Source organism: Echeneis naucrates, chromosome 7, assembly GCF_900963305.1.
Source record: "Echeneis naucrates chromosome 7, fEcheNa1.1, whole genome shotgun sequence".
In the NCBI taxonomy this organism is placed as follows: domain Eukaryota; kingdom Metazoa; phylum Chordata; class Actinopteri; order Carangiformes; family Echeneidae; genus Echeneis; species Echeneis naucrates.
This window is the reverse complement of record NC_042517.1, coordinates 13,127,272-13,145,680: the sequence shown is the minus strand read 5'-3', so window position 1 is coordinate 13,145,680 and position 18,409 is coordinate 13,127,272. Positions and strand designations below refer to the sequence as shown.

At 41.3% G+C, this 18,409-nt stretch overlaps 1 protein-coding gene across 5 annotated transcripts in view; it reads left to right on the top strand.

Annotated features, from left to right (window-relative positions):
- The first annotated feature begins 2,246 nt into the window (after window positions 1–2,246).
- The window catches only part of arhgef25a (Rho guanine nucleotide exchange factor (GEF) 25a), a 45,716-nt gene continuing 29,553 nt past the window's right edge, over window positions 2,247–18,409 (top strand). The window contains exons 1-2 of one of the 5 annotated variants that reach the window (XM_029506949.1): window positions 2,247–3,021; window positions 4,112–4,250. In XM_029506949.1, the coding sequence (XP_029362809.1) occupies window positions 2,926–3,021; window positions 4,112–4,250 (235 nt within the window). In that variant the 5' untranslated portion in view covers window positions 2,247–2,925. Of the gene's footprint in view, window positions 3,022–4,111; window positions 4,251–13,204; window positions 13,705–18,409 lie in introns of those variants that run through there. The other 4 variants (XM_029506948.1, XM_029506951.1, XM_029506952.1 and 1 more) reach the window with 4 other exon arrangements.

Below are 18,409 nucleotides of genomic sequence, written 5' to 3'. Positions count from 1 at the left end.
TTGGAACATTTCGTAGTTATTTTTTCAAATACTCCAAATTGTCCTTGTTCATTTACCGTCTTTACTCTTTGCTATAATCTAAAGCTTCCCGATATGTGAGATTTATACTTTCACGTTTTAATATGCAGTGGTGCAGCAAAAGTGTGACAAACTCTCAGAACTACTCGATCGGCATTGCTTTAATTTATGACTATTGTATTTATTTTGCCTGATATCCTTTATTGTAAAATGATATTATAAATTGTGTGATTTGAGAGATGAGATCAGAAGTCTGGTTTTCTGATTGCTGATAACAGACTCCTACTCTACCAGCGGGATGTTCTTTCTGCTGTGTATGCTTAGCATGTCTCTTTTTAACTCTGAATGCTCAGTTGGGTGCGTGAAAGGAGGAAAATATCATGCAGTTTTTCATCCATTCTGTAGAGAAATATCTTTCTGTGATTTGACTAATGACTTAAAAACAGCTTGAAATAGACTGAAAAAGTGCAGAAAGTGAGTTAAATGCAGACACTTGTCAGGCAACATTACTGCAGGGCAGGTTTTGTGGGGACTTTCATGCGAGGAACTGAATCACCCTTGACCTAGACTCAATATGACCAAAACAGGACAACATGCAGATCTCAGGCTTCACTTAGGACTCAGTGGATGTTTCAAACTCTGGGACATAACTGGGAGGTCGGTCAAAATCTGCCTGAAATTTGGTGAAATATAGAGAATGTGCAACTCTGCTGGCTCAGGCTTATATAACGTACAGATGGATCACTGTTTCCAGGTAAAAGCACAGACTTGCTGAAAACATGTCTTTCTTCTTCTGCAAGCTTAGAGCAGAGCCAAAGTTGAGCTCAATTTCTATGAGGAACAGAAGCTATGTTCCATCGCTGACCATCTTTTTTTAATCAAAACAAGTTGTTTCTATCTTTGTAGCGTCAATGAATAATATTAAATCTCCCAGAAGTGTAGAACAAATACAAACTAACATAAATGTCAGCACAAGAGGCTTTGAAAATGTTTTAAAAGATAAAAATGTGACTGATGATTTAACTGTAAGGAAAATGGTGACGTTAATGATGATAAAGTGAATTTACAGCAAAGACAAAAACACAGTCAGGGACAGTCTGGATTGTTATATTTTTCTGGGCAAGGTGCCTTCAGTCTGAAGAAGCATCTGGGAAAGACCGGGATGTTTTCATTTCAGCTCCACCACAATGCTGACCAGTCATTTCATCTGGATAGGTTTGTATCGTTGGATTCCACGACACGTATAGCTCCAGTTCAATTCAACGCATCGATGTCCTTATATGTCCTTTCAGCTTGACTTGGTCGTCCATGAGTTTGATCCAGACTGAACTCTCAGCGGCTATTGGCTGCATTTCCAAGGAAACTGTTTGAGGCATTGGCTACATCTCGGCATCAGGATGAATTGCATTTGTCATTTTGGCAACTTTTGGCTTTTAATTTAGTGCCATCATCAGGTCAAAATATTTCAATTAGTCAAAAACCATTTTATGACAAATAATTTTCTGGCCAAATACCATCTTAAACCATTCACACAACTTAAATCTGGAAATTATGCCTTTAATTTTTGTTATTCTGTTTTTTTGTAGATTAATTGCGGCACCTCTTCTTTCTTCTTTTGTTGCTTTTTTGCTGTTGCTACAAAACTATACTGCCAATTACATTTCCATTTATCCATTTGTGTCTTTAATTGAATTTATTTACACAATTTATTTTCCTAGTTATGAAGTAAATCCAAGCTTTCCCTTTTTAAATGACTCAAATACTGTAGTCACAGAAATGGTTACAAATCGAAATAGTAGAAATCTGATACATAAAAATTGCAGAAATCTGTTTTTCTGTCTCTCTCTCTCTCTCACATACACACACACACACACACACACACACGCACATATACTCCATGTGGCCTTGAGACTCAATCTATCAGTAAACACTTAGGCAAGCTTGTTGACTATTCGCAGCAAACAGTCTTAGCCACAAACAAACAAAAATGGCGTGGTTAAGAAGTTGTGTAACGTGTGTACAATCAGTGACAGTGTCTTAAATAGTTCAGCTTCATGGGCCGTGTGTTCATACCTTATTTGGGGTTGCCCTGCTGTTGGAGAGTTCACACAATCGCCGTGTCACTGCCTGAGACTTAGGCAAAGATGAGGAGAGGGTGTAGGATGGCAGCACAGCGCAGAGGAAGACTTCAGATATGGGAAAGACTGAAATAGTTTGGGTTTCAACAAACCCAGGTAGTGAAGAGAATGTGCAAGAATGAAAGAAGAGAAGGAATGACAGAAGGAGGAGAAATTTGGGGGGGGTGGTGATACTCTATAGCCAATGAAGAACAAGAAAGGAGGATTTCAGGGAGGGTGAAGCCCTGAAGTCACACTTCACACTTTCAGCGTTGAAAGAGAAGGACAGGAGAGGAGCGACCACACAGAGAAACGCAGGATGAAGGATGACAGAGCAGAGGAAAGAGGACACTGCTGAAGCTGGCCTAAGAAAATCCTCTGAATATGTTTGTATGGGAAGCTTATCATTGAGAACAAGTTGGAAACATTTACTCAACTAAGACACTCAGGAAACACTTGCGGCCAGCTCACCTGTGTGAGCACGGAGAAGGAAAAGCTCTGAGCTTCCTGCCAAAGCGTGCGTTCCCAGGCTCAGACAGACCAATGCCCTCCTCTTCCAAGATCAATTATTCATATGCACGAAGTTTCGTCTGTGTCAGGGTCGAACAAGACGGGCTGCGGTGGCTCATGTCCAGACTGTGGTTTTAACTGAAGGAGAGGAAAACGGCGGACAAGAAAGACAGAAGACACGGAGACTGATTGACACAGATTGTGGTATCGGCAGAGATCTAAGGCCACAACAACAAAGGAGCGTAATTTGAGTTTGAATTTTCTCTTGGCGGTGAAGAAAATGAAGGCGCTGCAGAAGAATCAGGGACGCACTGACCAGATGTTGGGAGCCATGGCTGATGTGCTTACTTCTGTGGCGATGCCCAATCAACAGTGGGTGAGTTGTGTAGCTGTGTTTGTGTATTTGCTGTCTGTTTATGTAAAAGAATACCGCTCCAAATTCAAAAGGAAAGAAACAGATGCATACGTGGGCTTTTCTTCAGAGCATGATGCCAAGCTTATCTCCGGTTCACGTGTTTTTATTCCAAGTTTATTTTGTGTTATTTGTGTAAATCTAAAATGGTTAAGCTGGTGAAGCAAAGGGGGGAGTGAGAGAGAGAAAACACGATGCGAGTCTCTGTTCAGTGCTTGGGTGGAATCTCGGCTGTTTCCGAGGAGGAAGCAGAGTAGTGGTGATTAAACCATATGACCATAAACAAAGTCATGCACGTCTAATTCCTCATTGCAACCTTGAAAATTCATTCTCCACCTTCCTGCCTCGCCTTTATTTCGATCTTTCTTTTTTTTTTTTCTTTCTTATACACATTTCTGTCTTGTTTAGTTCCTACTTTGCACCAACATAACAGAAGTGAAATTAAACTAAACTGAAATCATGTGTTTGGTGCAAAATTCATACTTAATTGTGAAAACCATTTACTACTAAATAAACATAACATACTGTAAAACTTATATGTGCTTTGCATTTAATGAGCTGAACTGAATCAGTTTTTAGGTTTGAACACATCTGGAAATTAAAATAAAAAGGGGTTGCAAGTCCAGATGCCTTTCTTTTTGAAACTCTGCTTTCTCCTTAAAAAATGATATCTTGATAAATTGTCTCCTCCCCAGGAGATATTGGTAAAAACCATCACAATGATTCTAATCTTCATCCATCCCTGCTGAGGAGCGATAACGCCACTTTTTCAGCCACTGTGGTGCGCCTGGACTTTGAATACAGCAGACATCGATTTTAATCTTCTTATTAAAGGTCTGAGGCAAAAGATGTACCACAATGACTTCCATTGCATTCTTGTTTAGTGTGTAATGGAGAAAAGGGTGAAGAAGATGCAGGGAATCGGGGGGGGGGGGGGGCAGCCACTGGTGTAATGTTTTGTGGTTGTGTGACCAAAAGCACTCAGTACAATCTTACCATCGTTTCCTCGTTGCGAGCTGAGCTGCACTGCTAACAAAGGCATCTTTGTGTGTAGCTCCCAGAAGAGGGTGAGGTGGACCTCCCATCAAGTGAAGATGAAAGGGTGCCTGTCCAGGGCCAGTGGGATCCAGAGGGGCTGGAGTGGGAGCAGCAGACCACAATTACAGAAAACCCAGAGCAACCAGAAAGAACAGGTAGGACCTGAAATGGCTGCACTGTGTGTGACAGACCATTTCGGGGCCTCAAACCCACAATGCTAGTCCAAACACTGGCCCCCGACCAAACCAGTCAAAGCTTAGAGACTCACCGAAACACAAACTTCCAAACGTGGCTTTGATTCTTTGTGTGAGACGTCTCAGATTTCTCTGTAGCGACATCTAAAACAGCCTGCTCAGCCACTCAATCACATTAATGAAAGACCCCTCTTATTGCTCTTGACGCCCAAACAGTGATGTCTCCAGCCACGATTCGTGATATAGGTAAACAATCTTGAGCCTACATGTGTTTAGGTTCCACATAAGCTATTATAAGTCCAGGCCTTTCACTTCAGGTTAGCCTGTTCTTATATGGAAATCAGCAGAGTCCCGTCTGCCATATATGATGGTAGTCATTAGAAAGTAATCACTTTAGGGAAAGTACCAGTTGGAAATTAGTTGGTGTTGGAAGTTGTTGGCGGTGTACTCTCATTAGACCGCACCTTCTGTGTCCTCTATTACCGTTCATTGTCCAAAATTGCTTCGCTGTAATGTACCATGCATTAGTACGTGAGAAAGAGAGTTCCTCTGTGCATGCTTATACACATGCAACCCTTTCCAGATGGAGTGAGAAAACATGTCCAGCTGCCTCCCTTCCCCTCCTGCCTCATCTGTGTTGGTTGCACTTATTCTGATTTTGCTGTGAAGGGGTTGCGTGCGTTGCCATTTTCCTTGAGTGAAATAGAACAAAAGGAGCTTTGTGGCTGGTTCTGGGTTTGGGTTAGAGAGAGAGTGTGTGTATCTATGGGAGGTTTGGTGTTGTGTACCATGTGGCTGCACCGCTAACAGTACATGGCACACAGAAGTGGTGCAAATGGGGCCAGAGGAAGCTGTCAGCAATGCTTATCTGTAATGGTCTTACTGTAGGACGGGGTGCACTGCTGAGGTTAATGCTGCCAAATATTATTTTAGCTCTCAGCTCAGACCTCAGAAGAGCAAGAAAAAAACAAGAACAAAACAAAACAAAACAAAACAAAACAAATGAAAAAAATAAACAAAAAAACCCAACAAAACATTATTCAGGGCCATGTGCAAGGATGATGATCATAACAGAGATTGTTTATTAAGGTCCAAACAAGCTTCTCTGGTCAATTGTTTTTTTTTTTTGTAGCCCAATTTCCTCAGGATGGAAAATTAATGAAACACAAGGCAGAAAAACATCTGAACCATAACTAACACAGAAATCAAGATATGGTCAATGGTGTTGCACAGAGTGGGGCTGGGTATGGAAGAAGTTGCCCCTCCTTTGCATAAGAGCATGTCAATATTGCCATAGTTAAAGACTGATCAATAGTTCAGGGTATATTGTATATTGTTGTGTATATTGTGCATGACTTTGTACTTTCTGAAAACAAATGTATTTTAGTGGATGTTGTCTTTTAGTACAGTAGTTACTGCTTTGTTAGTTTTGCAGAAGGAGTGGCGCCTGCCTTGAGCCCAGACGTGACAGCGCAGAAAGCATAAAACTCTCTTCATTTCTTCTTGACTTTTACAGAAAATTACAACAATATAATATTTATACGCTTAAAATACATCAGTAAAAACCAAAACCAGTGATAATGTGCTCACAAGCAAGCTTGGCAAACTAAACCTCAGGTGTCAAAAGATGGGGCTGCTTTATATAATCACTGAAACAGATTGAAATGGTTGCCATGGTGTGACTAGCAGAGGCCGTGGTCTTATTTCTACTTCTTGCTGTGTCAGTGGAAAAGATCTTTCTTTTAAAACATAGTTCCTAGGGACATGTGTTGTTGGTTAGAAACAAGATGCCTGCTAGTGACTTCCAAGGGATCACAGGACAGTGAATGCCTCCACAAATTCAGATAATATCTTTCTATTTTGCTTTTTACTCTTCTTCAATTCCAGTTTATGTTCCATCTTTCCCTTTTATCTTAAATTGATTGAGCTTTTATTTTCAATAAAAATAAAAGTCTTTTCCATGAATATATCTGCCTCAAAGAGATGTCATCAGCAGTGGAATTTTAAACCTGGCCTCCCCCACGAACACACAGCTATTGATCACAGTTCATTTGTATTTTTTTTTTTTTTCTCTTAGCTCTTTAGAGTCCGAGCTATAGAAGACAATTCATATCATCACTCCCCCCTCAGATTATATATGTGTCTGCAATTTCTGTTCTGTAACACAGACCAACAGTGATGGACGCCTTTCATGTTGTCTTTCTAAAGGTACAATGCATGAAACCACACAAACAGGAAACTAAACTGAAGCAGTAACAATAACAGTGGCGTAATTGGCCTGTTGCTGCGTGCACACAAAGCTCATGTGTACAGACACACACATTTGGCACTTTAAATGTACTCATATGCAACTTAAGACACATGCTTATTATTATTGCAGGGAACAGTTATGCCACTGAATTTTGATGTATCTATCGGAAACATCTGCTGGACTTACAGAAGTAATAACGAACATTTCTGAGAACATAATATGAAAAACACCTGCATCGTATTCTTTGTAACTTTCTTCAGTTACCTCACTGAAGACTAGTGACAGTCATTTTTTTACATATTACAAAATCAACAGCAACAACTCCCAAAGCAATTACGGGATCAAAGATCAAAACGAGAGACTAGAGAGAACTTGCAGAACGAAATGGTTGGAAGGTATTTGGTGTTCAGTTTGTCAGTCAGCACAAATAAAATAACAACAGTGACCATATGCACGAGAATTTTCATGACTTTTGTGCTAAACTATGTAGGAACTGCGTGCCCTTGTCCTTATTAGGGTTTTTGGGAGACAGAGGGAGTGTGCTAAGCACTGATCTCTGAGGACCCCGGGGAGTAAACTGTGTGTGTGTGTGTGTGTGTGTGACCTTAAGTGGGCATAGGTCAACCTGAAGCTGCATCATCATATTGTATTGTAGGGACTAGTGATAACAAAGTGTTACCGCTCAGTGTGCATATGCATCAACACAAATAGAAAATTTCCCTGTCTTCTACTGTAATGCACCTCTGATGACTTCATACATCCTGAACTATTATATAATTAGCTTTTAACAAAAATGAAAATCACATATGTTTTTTTTTTTTTCTTAATGTATGTGGACCTTTCTAAACGACAGACCAATATCTGTATTCATTCTGTTATCAGCACCTGTGACCAACAGATCAGACTCTTTCTGAAAAGTCCTCTGTTGAAGTAGTGACCATTCATTTTTGGTATATGTGGATTTAGTATTTGCGGAATTGGCAGTGATGAGTTATTAGTTAATAAGTTTGTTGTTAAACCAACAGAAACGGTGGGAGCAACTATCCGCTTCAGCGAGGATGCTTTTTTTACTCATCACTTATGGAGTGATTTGCCAAACACATTTGGCAAATGGAAGTCCAATATTTACCCAGTTTGAAGTCTGGTTTCGGTCTCAACAATCTCCTGAAGGAAATATCTGCTTCTTTATCAGTCAAATGCTCTACTATGTTTGTCAACTTGACGCATTCACTCGTCAACTAGTTGCTGACTGGGCCTGTGCTGGTTAGTGCAGGAGCAGGCAGTACACAATGGATTCTCACAGCTTTTTTTTAGTTGAAAACAGCTGCATGATAAGCTTGAACATTAACCAAGGCACCGCACATTTATGTCCCTTCCACGTTGTCATTTGATATATTGTTGAATATCAGGATGTAATCTGATAATCTAATCTAATGGCTGCCAAAAATAGTTTTTGAGGCAATACAATTTTATTGGTTTATTTTTGCTGAATATTCTGATGACAGATTTGATGCTTCTGGGCATGTGTGACACAAGTTTTAAAAACGTGGCTGCTCCTTGCTGGATAGGTTTTGCATGTTTAACTCCAAATTTTATTTTATCCAAGATAGGGGACTTGACCAAATCACAAAAACTTTTTTTTTTTTTTTTTTTTTTAATCACATGTTGGTTTCAGTATGTCATTGGAAAAGGCTTCTCCTTCCAAGTTTAGTGTGTGTTGTTGTATGTTTTGGTCTATAAATGTGACAGATGGGTTGCTGTAGTAGTAAATAACTGGCCTTGAGCCATCAACTCCACCCCGGGAAATAACCCTTGGTATTTATAATGAAAAGGGCAATACACAGGTTCCCAACTGATCAGGCAGAGATGTGTGTTTAAATGAAGACAAAATATAACGCACAAAACACTGCCCAGCTAAAAAACAAAACAAAACACAAGTTTCCTTTTTCCAGCAACATCACAGCCACACCAACAGCAACTTTAACAAGGAGCCAGTATGAATGTGTAGCCAAACAGTGCCACCTGTCTCCCTTTACAGCCTATGAATAATAATGAATAATTATGCTTTAAATAGTATCTTTTAGTTTCATGAAATTAAAAGTTCATGTTGTGTTGCATTGAAATAGGTCAGGAGCTGAGACACACATCAGCCGGGTTACTGAGAGGTCTCACAGGTCACCGCTGCATGGTTACTGCATTTAGTCCAAAGACTGATCCAGAAGGCTGCAGCAGATGGAAACAGCCACACCAGATAACCTAAACACACATATCTTTGGACAGTGGGAGGAAATCCACGCAAACAACAGAAGAGCACACAAACTCCGCACAGAAAGGCTCCAGGCCAGGGAACCGAACCCGCGACCTTCTTGTTGCTGTGCTGGATGGCGTTTTAGCTCTGACTTAAACCTTGCACACAGTAAGCCGTCCCAGAGTCTCAGTGCATGCACACCTCTTCCAGAGCAAGGTTCACAAAACAGCTCTGAGGAGATGAAGAGAGAGGGTGAGGCTGTGGGTCAGACAGAGGAGGAACACTCTGCTAGAATCCAGGCTTATTTGAAACAGAGGAGATGAATGGGATGTTCTCGGTGAGGAGGAGTGCTTGTGTTGTTGCTTGCATGTACAAAGTGTAACTGTGGGAGGTTTGTGAGTATTATGGAAGTCTCCACAGGTGGTGTACTTCCCCTCTGTGCAAAATAGGTCTGCTGCTGCCTGATAGTTACACTGCATGGCTCGGGAGAGGAGTCGGGGGGTGCCAAGTTGTACAAGTGGTATACATACATGCACATACACACATAAACAGACAGAACGGCACGCCTGTCTGTACCACCAGCGTAGTTTGTTCTAATTTGAGGAGAACAGCAGCTCTGTGCCAAAAAAACAAAATCTCTTCACATCTTCTTTTCCAGAATGCCAGTTTGCCTTAATTGGCACTCAGCTTAAGAGATGAAGGGAGGAAGAAAAACAAAAGAGAGGAAGTAAAAGAAGAAATTAAAATCTAAGTGCACATATTTTGGCAGGATTTCAGCTGGCTGATGGGGTGAAGAGAGGCTAATGTTTGTTGGGGGTTGGGGAAGGGACTGTGAATAGGCAGTTGCGTATCTGCCGGTATAAGACTTGCTTTTTTTGTATGCATGCTTATGCCATCCAAATCCTGAGAACTTGCTCGCTCCCTCTGTAGTTTAACTGCAAGAAGCATGTAGCATGCTTGCATCGTGTTACGATGTCACTGTCAAAACAAAAGAACATTAGGAAATTACACTATTTTGCATGAACTGAATTACATTCATAAATCACTCTCGAGATTCCACTCTGAATACGCCTCCTAAAACGTGATGGATTGACTCCCCCGCAGGGTAGAAAGACGACACTCTTGGATGAAAATCACATCCATTTTTTCTGCAAGTGCGCAAACCTTTAAATCCAGCCAAGTCTTGGTGTGCTCATACAGCTTTTACTCCGCCGTTCAGGTTTCTTTTCCACACCTGCACAAGCATATGTGTATAGATTAATCATCTTTACTGTTTGTGTGTGTGTGTGTGTGTGTGTGTGTGTGTGGTTTGACTGTGCAGGAGAGTGGGAGAGAGAGAGAGAGAGAGAGAGAGAGAGAGAAAAGCAGGAGTGGATGCGTGAAGGAGAGAGATAAAAGGAGAGAGATGAATGGGTGTTAATGCATGCCTGACCTCACATCCCCTGCTCCTCCCTGTAGACTAGGACAGGAATTTTTTTTTCCGTATTTCTGTTACCATTCAAGACTTTGTACACGTCTCCTTTTCCAGTGCTCATTTGCTCAAAGCCTTCAATCTAGTGAGAAGCATGATACAATTGACGAATATACAAAAATCTGCAATAGTTTTTATATCTACTGAAGGTTACCGAAAAGTAGAAAAATACAGTTTCTCTCATGTTTTGCATTGAGTTTGAATCGATGCCACTGACTGGAAGACTCAAGTCTCCCCATACTTGGTTGTTTCTAGAAATACACTCTGCCATCTTCTAACCTAAGAGCACATGAAAAGATTTCCCTGCATTCAATTCATGAATTTTGAATGGATCTATAGAGCATAGTTTTCACGACATTGGCCTTGTGAAATCGATTTTTGTGTAGAATGATGGTGCCGGCTGTGTTCACCTAATTTGTAATGCTTTGCCCCCTGGATTCTTGTCTTGGTGTCTTTCTTTTCTCTCATATCTTGTAAGCCCTCTTTTCTGTCATCAAATCCATATTTTCTCTATTCACTGACTTGCGTTCCTGTGCTGAGACAGCTGCATCAGACAAGTGGAGACATTCGACAGCGCTGTTCAATACTCCTCGGCTGAAATGCCCCTTCAATCACAGTTACTTTAAAGCATTCATTATAAGCAAAGAAATGGAGAGATGGAAGGAAGCCCAGAGGGAGAGAGGAGAGTGATGATTATGAGCTGTTTGTATAAGTGTAGAGTATGTAGATGTTGCATGTGACTAATCAGTGTGCTGTCACTGACACTGTGGGGTTTTTCTCACTGGTACAGAACTTTTTTCTTTTTCATGTTCGAGATACTTTTGTTCTGTTTGTGTGCTTGTGAATGAGGAAACAGAAACAGAGAAATGTTGAGAGAATAAGGTCCAACGCAACAGCATGTGTCCGCGTTCTAATTGCGTGGCTAATGGGTGAGGTAGCCGAGCCTCTGTTTGCTCTGACTGTCTCCTGTAGACAACAGAAACATCCTGACAGCAGTCTGCCACCGCCCTGTCTCTGTGGAAAGATGGCTGCTGAAGGGACAACCGCTGAAGCACTTGACAGTGCAACGCAGGGATGTGCATGCGTGTACACATGTGAATGCGTGCATGTTGGCATCCATGCCAGCTAGTACTTGGGCGATCTCTCATTTCCGTCAGTGCCCCAAAAGAGGAACCTGAGTGGGGGCTGAGTGATGCTGCTCAGCCTTGTTGCAGTAATCAGGTGTAAATTTCCACACAATCAGACTGTCGCTGGTCTGGAAGGAGTATTACACGATGTGTGCTGCAAAAAGGGGATGAGCTCACCCACTGAGTCATAGGTCCAGCAGCTTCAGGCCTAAGAAATGGAGTTTGTTTGTTGGAAAATAATTGGCCGGGTCTCAGGACACACAATGTCTCATAAAAGCAATGTCACCAGCTGTTTTTTGCTCCTCTTATATCTTCTGTTGTTGTCTGCAATAAGTATACACTACTTCCTGACATTTCAACCAACTCTGATTTCATCAGCTGATGAGTCATAATCTACTGCTAATTGAGTCTAATACACTCTGATGCGGGCCAAAGCACACATCTAAATATGGTAATGCTCAGTGTTTATAACTATATTGGTAACTGCACAAACTCTGCAGCTTCCACATTTATCAAATTGACAAGGAAAAGAAAAGAAAACTGAAAAGTTACACAATCACGCTGAGCCTTATTCAGACTGATAGATGTGTTTGCGTGCACCATCTGATAAACCCAACACTCACATGCACACCTGCATTATCAGATGCCAGAATTTTCCAACAAACAGCTGGTCATACTTGTTTGCAGAGTTTGGAAATTACCTTGTTAATAATGTGTCCATTGGTGCTAATGCAACTGATCATTGTTTAAGTACTAACCTGAGAACTTGATTCTTTCATGTGTTAATCAGATTGGCCGGAAAATAAATTTGAATCCGATTTACATTTAAATATCACAATATAAAACCCCAATAATTTATTTCTTATTTGTTGTATTTCTCTCTGAAAATGCATTCAGAATTAAAATTTTAGTTCCATCTTTGCGCAAACAGCAGATACAACTTTAGCTCATAATGGTCTCGGGAAAACTGCAGCACTATGTTTGACAACAAAATGTCAGACTAAATGACTATTGGCACGCACACACACACACACACACGCAGATACACACTCATGCACACACACTAAGAATGCTAACATTGTGAAATTTGAGACTGCCTGCGTGCTCCATAGAAACACAAAGAAAAAACTCTGCTATGCTCACACCATGGTTATAAATGAACATAGAGGTGAATGCTGGAGCCGTCCCAGGCAGGAAAGCCAACTGCAATTCATGAAATGAACAAATGAACGTGTGTAACACACTGTGTTATGCTCTTTGGTGATGACACTGCGGCCACCTTAACAGAAAATACTCGACACCTTTAACCCAATATGGCCTCTCCTCTGTAAATAGCATTATGTATCATTACAGACCTGCGAGTTACTATTTCCGGGGTCCGCTATGAGTGCACATGAGAGGGCACGGCATTTAATCTGCACTTGGAGTTGAATATGTGAGAGCCCGGTGCAAGGATAACCCATGCCAAAATGAGACTTGTAGAAATATGGATAAGGGGCTGAGAGGTTGACAGGAGAAGAGCAATAGGAAAACAGGGAAGCAGGGAGGAGAGAAAAAACAGCTGAGAGGAGGGGGGGGGGGGGGGGGGGGGGGCAGGAAGAGAGAAAATTAGGGGAGAGGGAACCTTATCCTGGAATAGCCAGCAACTAGAGCTGCTGACTCCACCCTTCTCACCCCTCCCCTTACTCTTTCTTTTTCTCCTTCTCCCTCCCTATCACCCTCTCTTTCTTTCTCTCTCTCTCTCTCTCTCTCTCTCTCTCTCTCTCTCTCTCTCTCTCTCTCTCTATCTCTGAGGCAGTCTCCCAGTCTGTCATTTGACCAGGCAGTTCACAGAGGCGAGAGCTCAGCACTGTAAAGAAAACAGAGAGAAGGGTGCATATTCAATATAACGATAATCTTGCTGGAATGTTTCTCTGGCTGTTTATCACCAGCTGAAAACCCCAGAGTATGGATTTCTTTTTTGCTGCTGCTTTTGTGGACTCTTTCTCCTCTTCTCGCTCTGGATGTGGGCTTTAACTCTGTCTGCAGTCAACTGAGGAGGAAGTGAGGATCAGCTGTCACCTTTTTTGGGGATTTACACTTTGAAGAAGGATCTTTATTTTGAGTGACGGTGTCAGAGAGAGAGAGAGAGAGAGAGAGAGAGAGAGAGAGAAAGTAGGAAAAAGAGAGAGTGTCGGGCCATGCCCACCTCTGCTCATGGTTAAACAGCATGAAAGGGGCCCACCATCACCATCGCCACCACCACCGAGGCTGTGGCTGCCAACACTTGTTTCGTAAAGTCCTGGCCAAGTGTGGCTGCTGCTATGCCCGAGTCAGAGGTCAGTGTCAGACATACAAACACAAAATAACTGAAAAAAATGTGCAGATCTGCAGCAAATTTGATATTAGTCTGAAGCTTCTTTTCCTCTAGGTAATAAAAATGCTTTTTTTTTTTTTTTTTTTTCATGTGTGTGAGGGCTGTCTTGTATGCGTGTGCACCGTTGATAAGACTGAACTGAGGCAATAACTCCTCTCCATTTAATACATTGCTCTTCCTCTCCTCCACATAGTCTTACATGTCCACCCACCTCTCCCTTATCTCTCCTTCCATTCCTCTGAGCATATGCTAATGGTTGAAGGGTGAGCCTCAATCCTCTCACCCGCTCTCTCTGCCTCCAGCTAAAGCAACAGATGTGTGTCACATTCATATTTGAGAAAACAGATGGGAAAAAAAAAAAATCCCTTCCTACAGAGCACAGCGATGTAAGAGGCAGGGACGCAAATGTGCAGTGCAAATTCTACCAGTAAAGACAGAAACAGAGTGGGAGGTAGCACGTGCGTGCGCGTGTATGTGTATGTGTCTGCGTGTGTGGTTTGCAAAGTCACACGCATGATGCGTGTGTCAGTTGGGTATATTCAGCACGTGGATGGTTGAAACACCAGGGGGGGGGGACTGAGCAACTGTGAAACATTCCTCTACACCAAACAGTCGGAGCTGAACAAAACAGCGGTAATCCTCTCCCTCCGACTCTCCAGTTTGTTGTGATGGAGTGCAGCAGGAATAACAGCAGTCCATTAAAATAGTGTGGTTGAGTAAAAACAGTGGGTAGCCTGATATGCAAGAACAACAAGGCTTGTGAGCGTGCCACTGGTTTGGAGTTTACACCAAACTCCTCGTGACATCAGACAGAAAGGAGAGAAATCAGATGTCTGTCAGATCGCTGTCACTGCCTTGTGCAGACACATGAGCTCTGACGCGGAGGCTCGCAGTCAAAGTTAAAACAATATTTTCATTTATGTTGGGGGGGCCATACATTCTGTTTGTTCTCCTTTTACAAGCTCACATCAAACAGTGGAAGTACCCACTGTGGTGCTGTACATAGGGGCGCTCACCAACTAATCTTTCATATCATTGGCCGGCGTTGTTGGATACATACCTCAAATTCCTTCACTTAAATCTCTTATGCAATAGATATTCTCCTTTTCCATCGCCTGCGGCTTTCCACTGCACCTCCACCATGTTATCATAGAAAACACATGATCATGATATATAAATGTAGGGGGTTGGAAGAATTGAAACATTTCAGGCTATATAAAGAAATCTCAAAGAACGCACAATGTTTGCAATATGGATTCCTTAAACGCCCCACACCAAGAAAAAAACAAAAACAAAAAACAATCAAGCAAACCCTTTAATCTACGCAGGAGGCCATTTCTGCTCCAACGTTATAAGATTAGATGTTTTTATATTTTAGAGTTAAAAGCAGAAAGCTCTTGATCTTGATTTACAACCTGAGTTGAAAACATTAGTGATCCACCCCATCTGGAGGAGCCACATTTTAAAACTTCAGTAGTCTCTTAAAGTGGACCAAACTTAACTATTTATGTGAATCTGCATGCTCTATAAACCCAACTCATAGAGCACATAAAGTACATTTCTATGTTGCTTCCACTGATCTGCTCCTGCTAGTATGCTAAGTAAGGAATCATCTACTGAAAAGCAATATCTATAATTAAACTGATGTCAGGGTGGGGTGGTGGTGGGGCACTAAACTTGTGCTGAACCTGTTGTTTCTGTTGTTGTGTTTATAAGGAAAACACTAAGCAGTGGAATAGTGGTTAGTGCTGTTGCCTCACAACAAGAAGGTTGCGGGTTCGGTTCCCCTTGCCTGGGGCTTTTCTGTGCGGAGTTTGCATGTTCTCCCTGGGTCCAGTGTCCCCCTGTGACTTGGAAATGGATAAACGGTAGAAGATGAATGAATTAACGAACACTGAGTAGAGGAGGCCTGACTTCTCTAGCTGAAGTAAGACGCAGTTCTTGCAAACCAACTCCGTCAGAGCAGCGAATGATGTCTGTGTTTGTATATAGAAGTCGTTTACATAAAACAATAGCTGAGCAAGTGCCGAGACAATCAGGGCCAAAATATGAAATAAAGCAATGACTCGCTTTGGGCTTCCAGATTTCCAAAATGCCACTGATATCACCAGCAAATAAAGAATTCTCTCTTTATTGTAATTTTCATAGCAGTGACAAGCTGTATTGCTTTATTATTCTGGCGATAACAAAGAGTTGACACCATTCATTGATATGAGAAAAATCCACTCTGTTTATACAAGAGGAAATTATAGTGCACTGTGTGATTCATTCATGCACTTATGAATAACAGCACTTGCATACTTGTATACTGGAAGATGACACACAGGACAATATGCCATTATGTCACACTATAAGTGTGCCTGACGTTTACCGTCATTCACATGAACGCCCACATTAACACACGCATTCAGTGACTGAAGTTGATGTCATTTCTGCTTCTGCCACTCTGACTAAATGAGTTGCCCAAGATGGTCATGACTGCCCCCTCCAACCGGTTCGCTGCGCAGAAAAAGAACAACACTGCATCAGAAAAACAGACGAATCGCTGGTTTTCAGTGGCCAACACAGATCTTTTCCATGTTTTTCACGTCTTAATCAATGTGCAGTGAAACAGACTGTACAATCATATTAATGTCTGATGTGTGTGGGGGTGCTTTTGTTGTTGTAGTGTGTGCATTTCATGTTGATTACAGGACTGGCAATTGCCAGGAGGCATTAAATAGGAGGGGGGGGGGGCTGGAGATATTGATCTGAGTACTCAGCATGGAAGAGAAGGCCAGAAAGATGGGCAGGTGGAGAGATAGGTATGATGACAGAGAAAAAGAATAGCATCGTTTGACGTTAGTGCTGCTCACGTTGGCAGGTTAGCTGCCAGAGGGCTATTACCGAGGACCGTTTCCCAGCAAGGACTGTTGACAAACCGTTTAAAAATAGACATTGCGCCATTTTTTTTTTTTTTTTTTTTTATTGTCCACAGTCATTCGCCTTGATGACCTGGAGGGAGGAAATACGACATATGGATTCATCAATCAGATCTGGGAGTTGCATTTTGGGAGATTTTTTTTTTAAAGGACTTGGGTTAACAACACACTGAAGTCTGCTCACTCCGTTTTTAAGAATCAATTTCATTTGCAATGTTTTTTGGACCTTTTTCATTAAATTCTAAAAACATTGTGGAACTTGAATGCACAAACAGACTTCCCAAAAGACAGGAAATGCACAACAATAATATTTATTCATCAACATATTTCAAGTGCCACACATTGCATATATAGTTGGAAATAAATTGTACTGTTAATAAATGAAAGTATTTGATCTTTTCTGCAGTAGCTGGTGCAAGGAGATTTTCGTTTTAGCTTGGCAAGAAGCCCTCTGTTCACTGTCACTTTTTGCTTACACAAATATATACAGATACCTTTTGGTATGAAATGTTTTCAACATATCCCTGAACTACTTTGTTCCACTACTGGTGTGGTCAATCTGGGTCCAAGATAACTTGGTAACAGCCGCATAGCAACGAAAACAACTTTTCAGAACCAATAATCGAATCCATCCTCTGCTTTTTCCATTCACATCACTTGTGTCTCTTTTTAGCTTTCTCTTCCTTTGTTCTTCTAAAGATGCAATGTACATGCTTTTTGCATTCATATGAGCTCTCTGTGTGCATGTGTGTGAGTATTTATTTGTCAGTGTTGGGGGCTGGTGTTGATTCATGCATAGAGTGAGTTAGGACAAGGATCCCCCCCAGCAATGACACACACACAAACCACATACACATATATTTTGCATGGCAGAAAGGCAAAGACAGAGCGAACATTGAGTTAAATGGAGGAGGGTGAAAAAAGAACTGACATTTCTAATTCAAAGAATGGGAAATTCTCCGGTCCTTGTCTGTGAAGGGCCATGGCACACCCACAAAAATACACACTCTATGGAATATGCATCCTATTATTTACATTGGTTAAAAATCACAGCGTTCCCGTTGAAGTAATCTGTACCATCTGCATCACCTGAAAATGCTGCAGTTAACTTTATTTGCATAATCACTTTGTTTACACAAGACACAGACAAAATGACAAAAAATATATCCAGATGACACAGAATACGAAGTTGGTTTATGGCTTGTATAACAACAGCTGACATGTTAAATTTATGGTACTTCCGCTTATCATCATCATTGATTAAAGCTTTCTTTTTTCAGTATCTCACTGAATCCATCCTTCGTTAAAAGTGAAAAATAAAAGACAATCCTTATCACAATTTTTCAAAAACATGACGTGACAACACTTCAGTTAACTATGATACAAGCTTGTCACGGATAAATTCAGATGAAAGGATTATTTCATTAACTAATAAGCTACGTGTTTTGTACCTTTGCTGAAGTAGGTTGTGTTGTGTTGTTTTATCCACCATTTGTACTTGCATAACTTTTCAGTCATTTGACGATATTCAGCTAATGATCTGACTCATTTGCTGCAGTCTCCAGCCAATGTAAAATGAAATGCTGGATCATGTTCGTGAAAATAATTTTGGTCAAATTGCCCTTTTCAGATTAGTACTCCTACTAGACTAGTGTATGAGTTGATATAAAAGCCTTGCTGCCTTGCTCAGGGGCTTTCCTGAGCTAACCTGCGACACCAAGACCTATAAATACATTTAGATTAAGG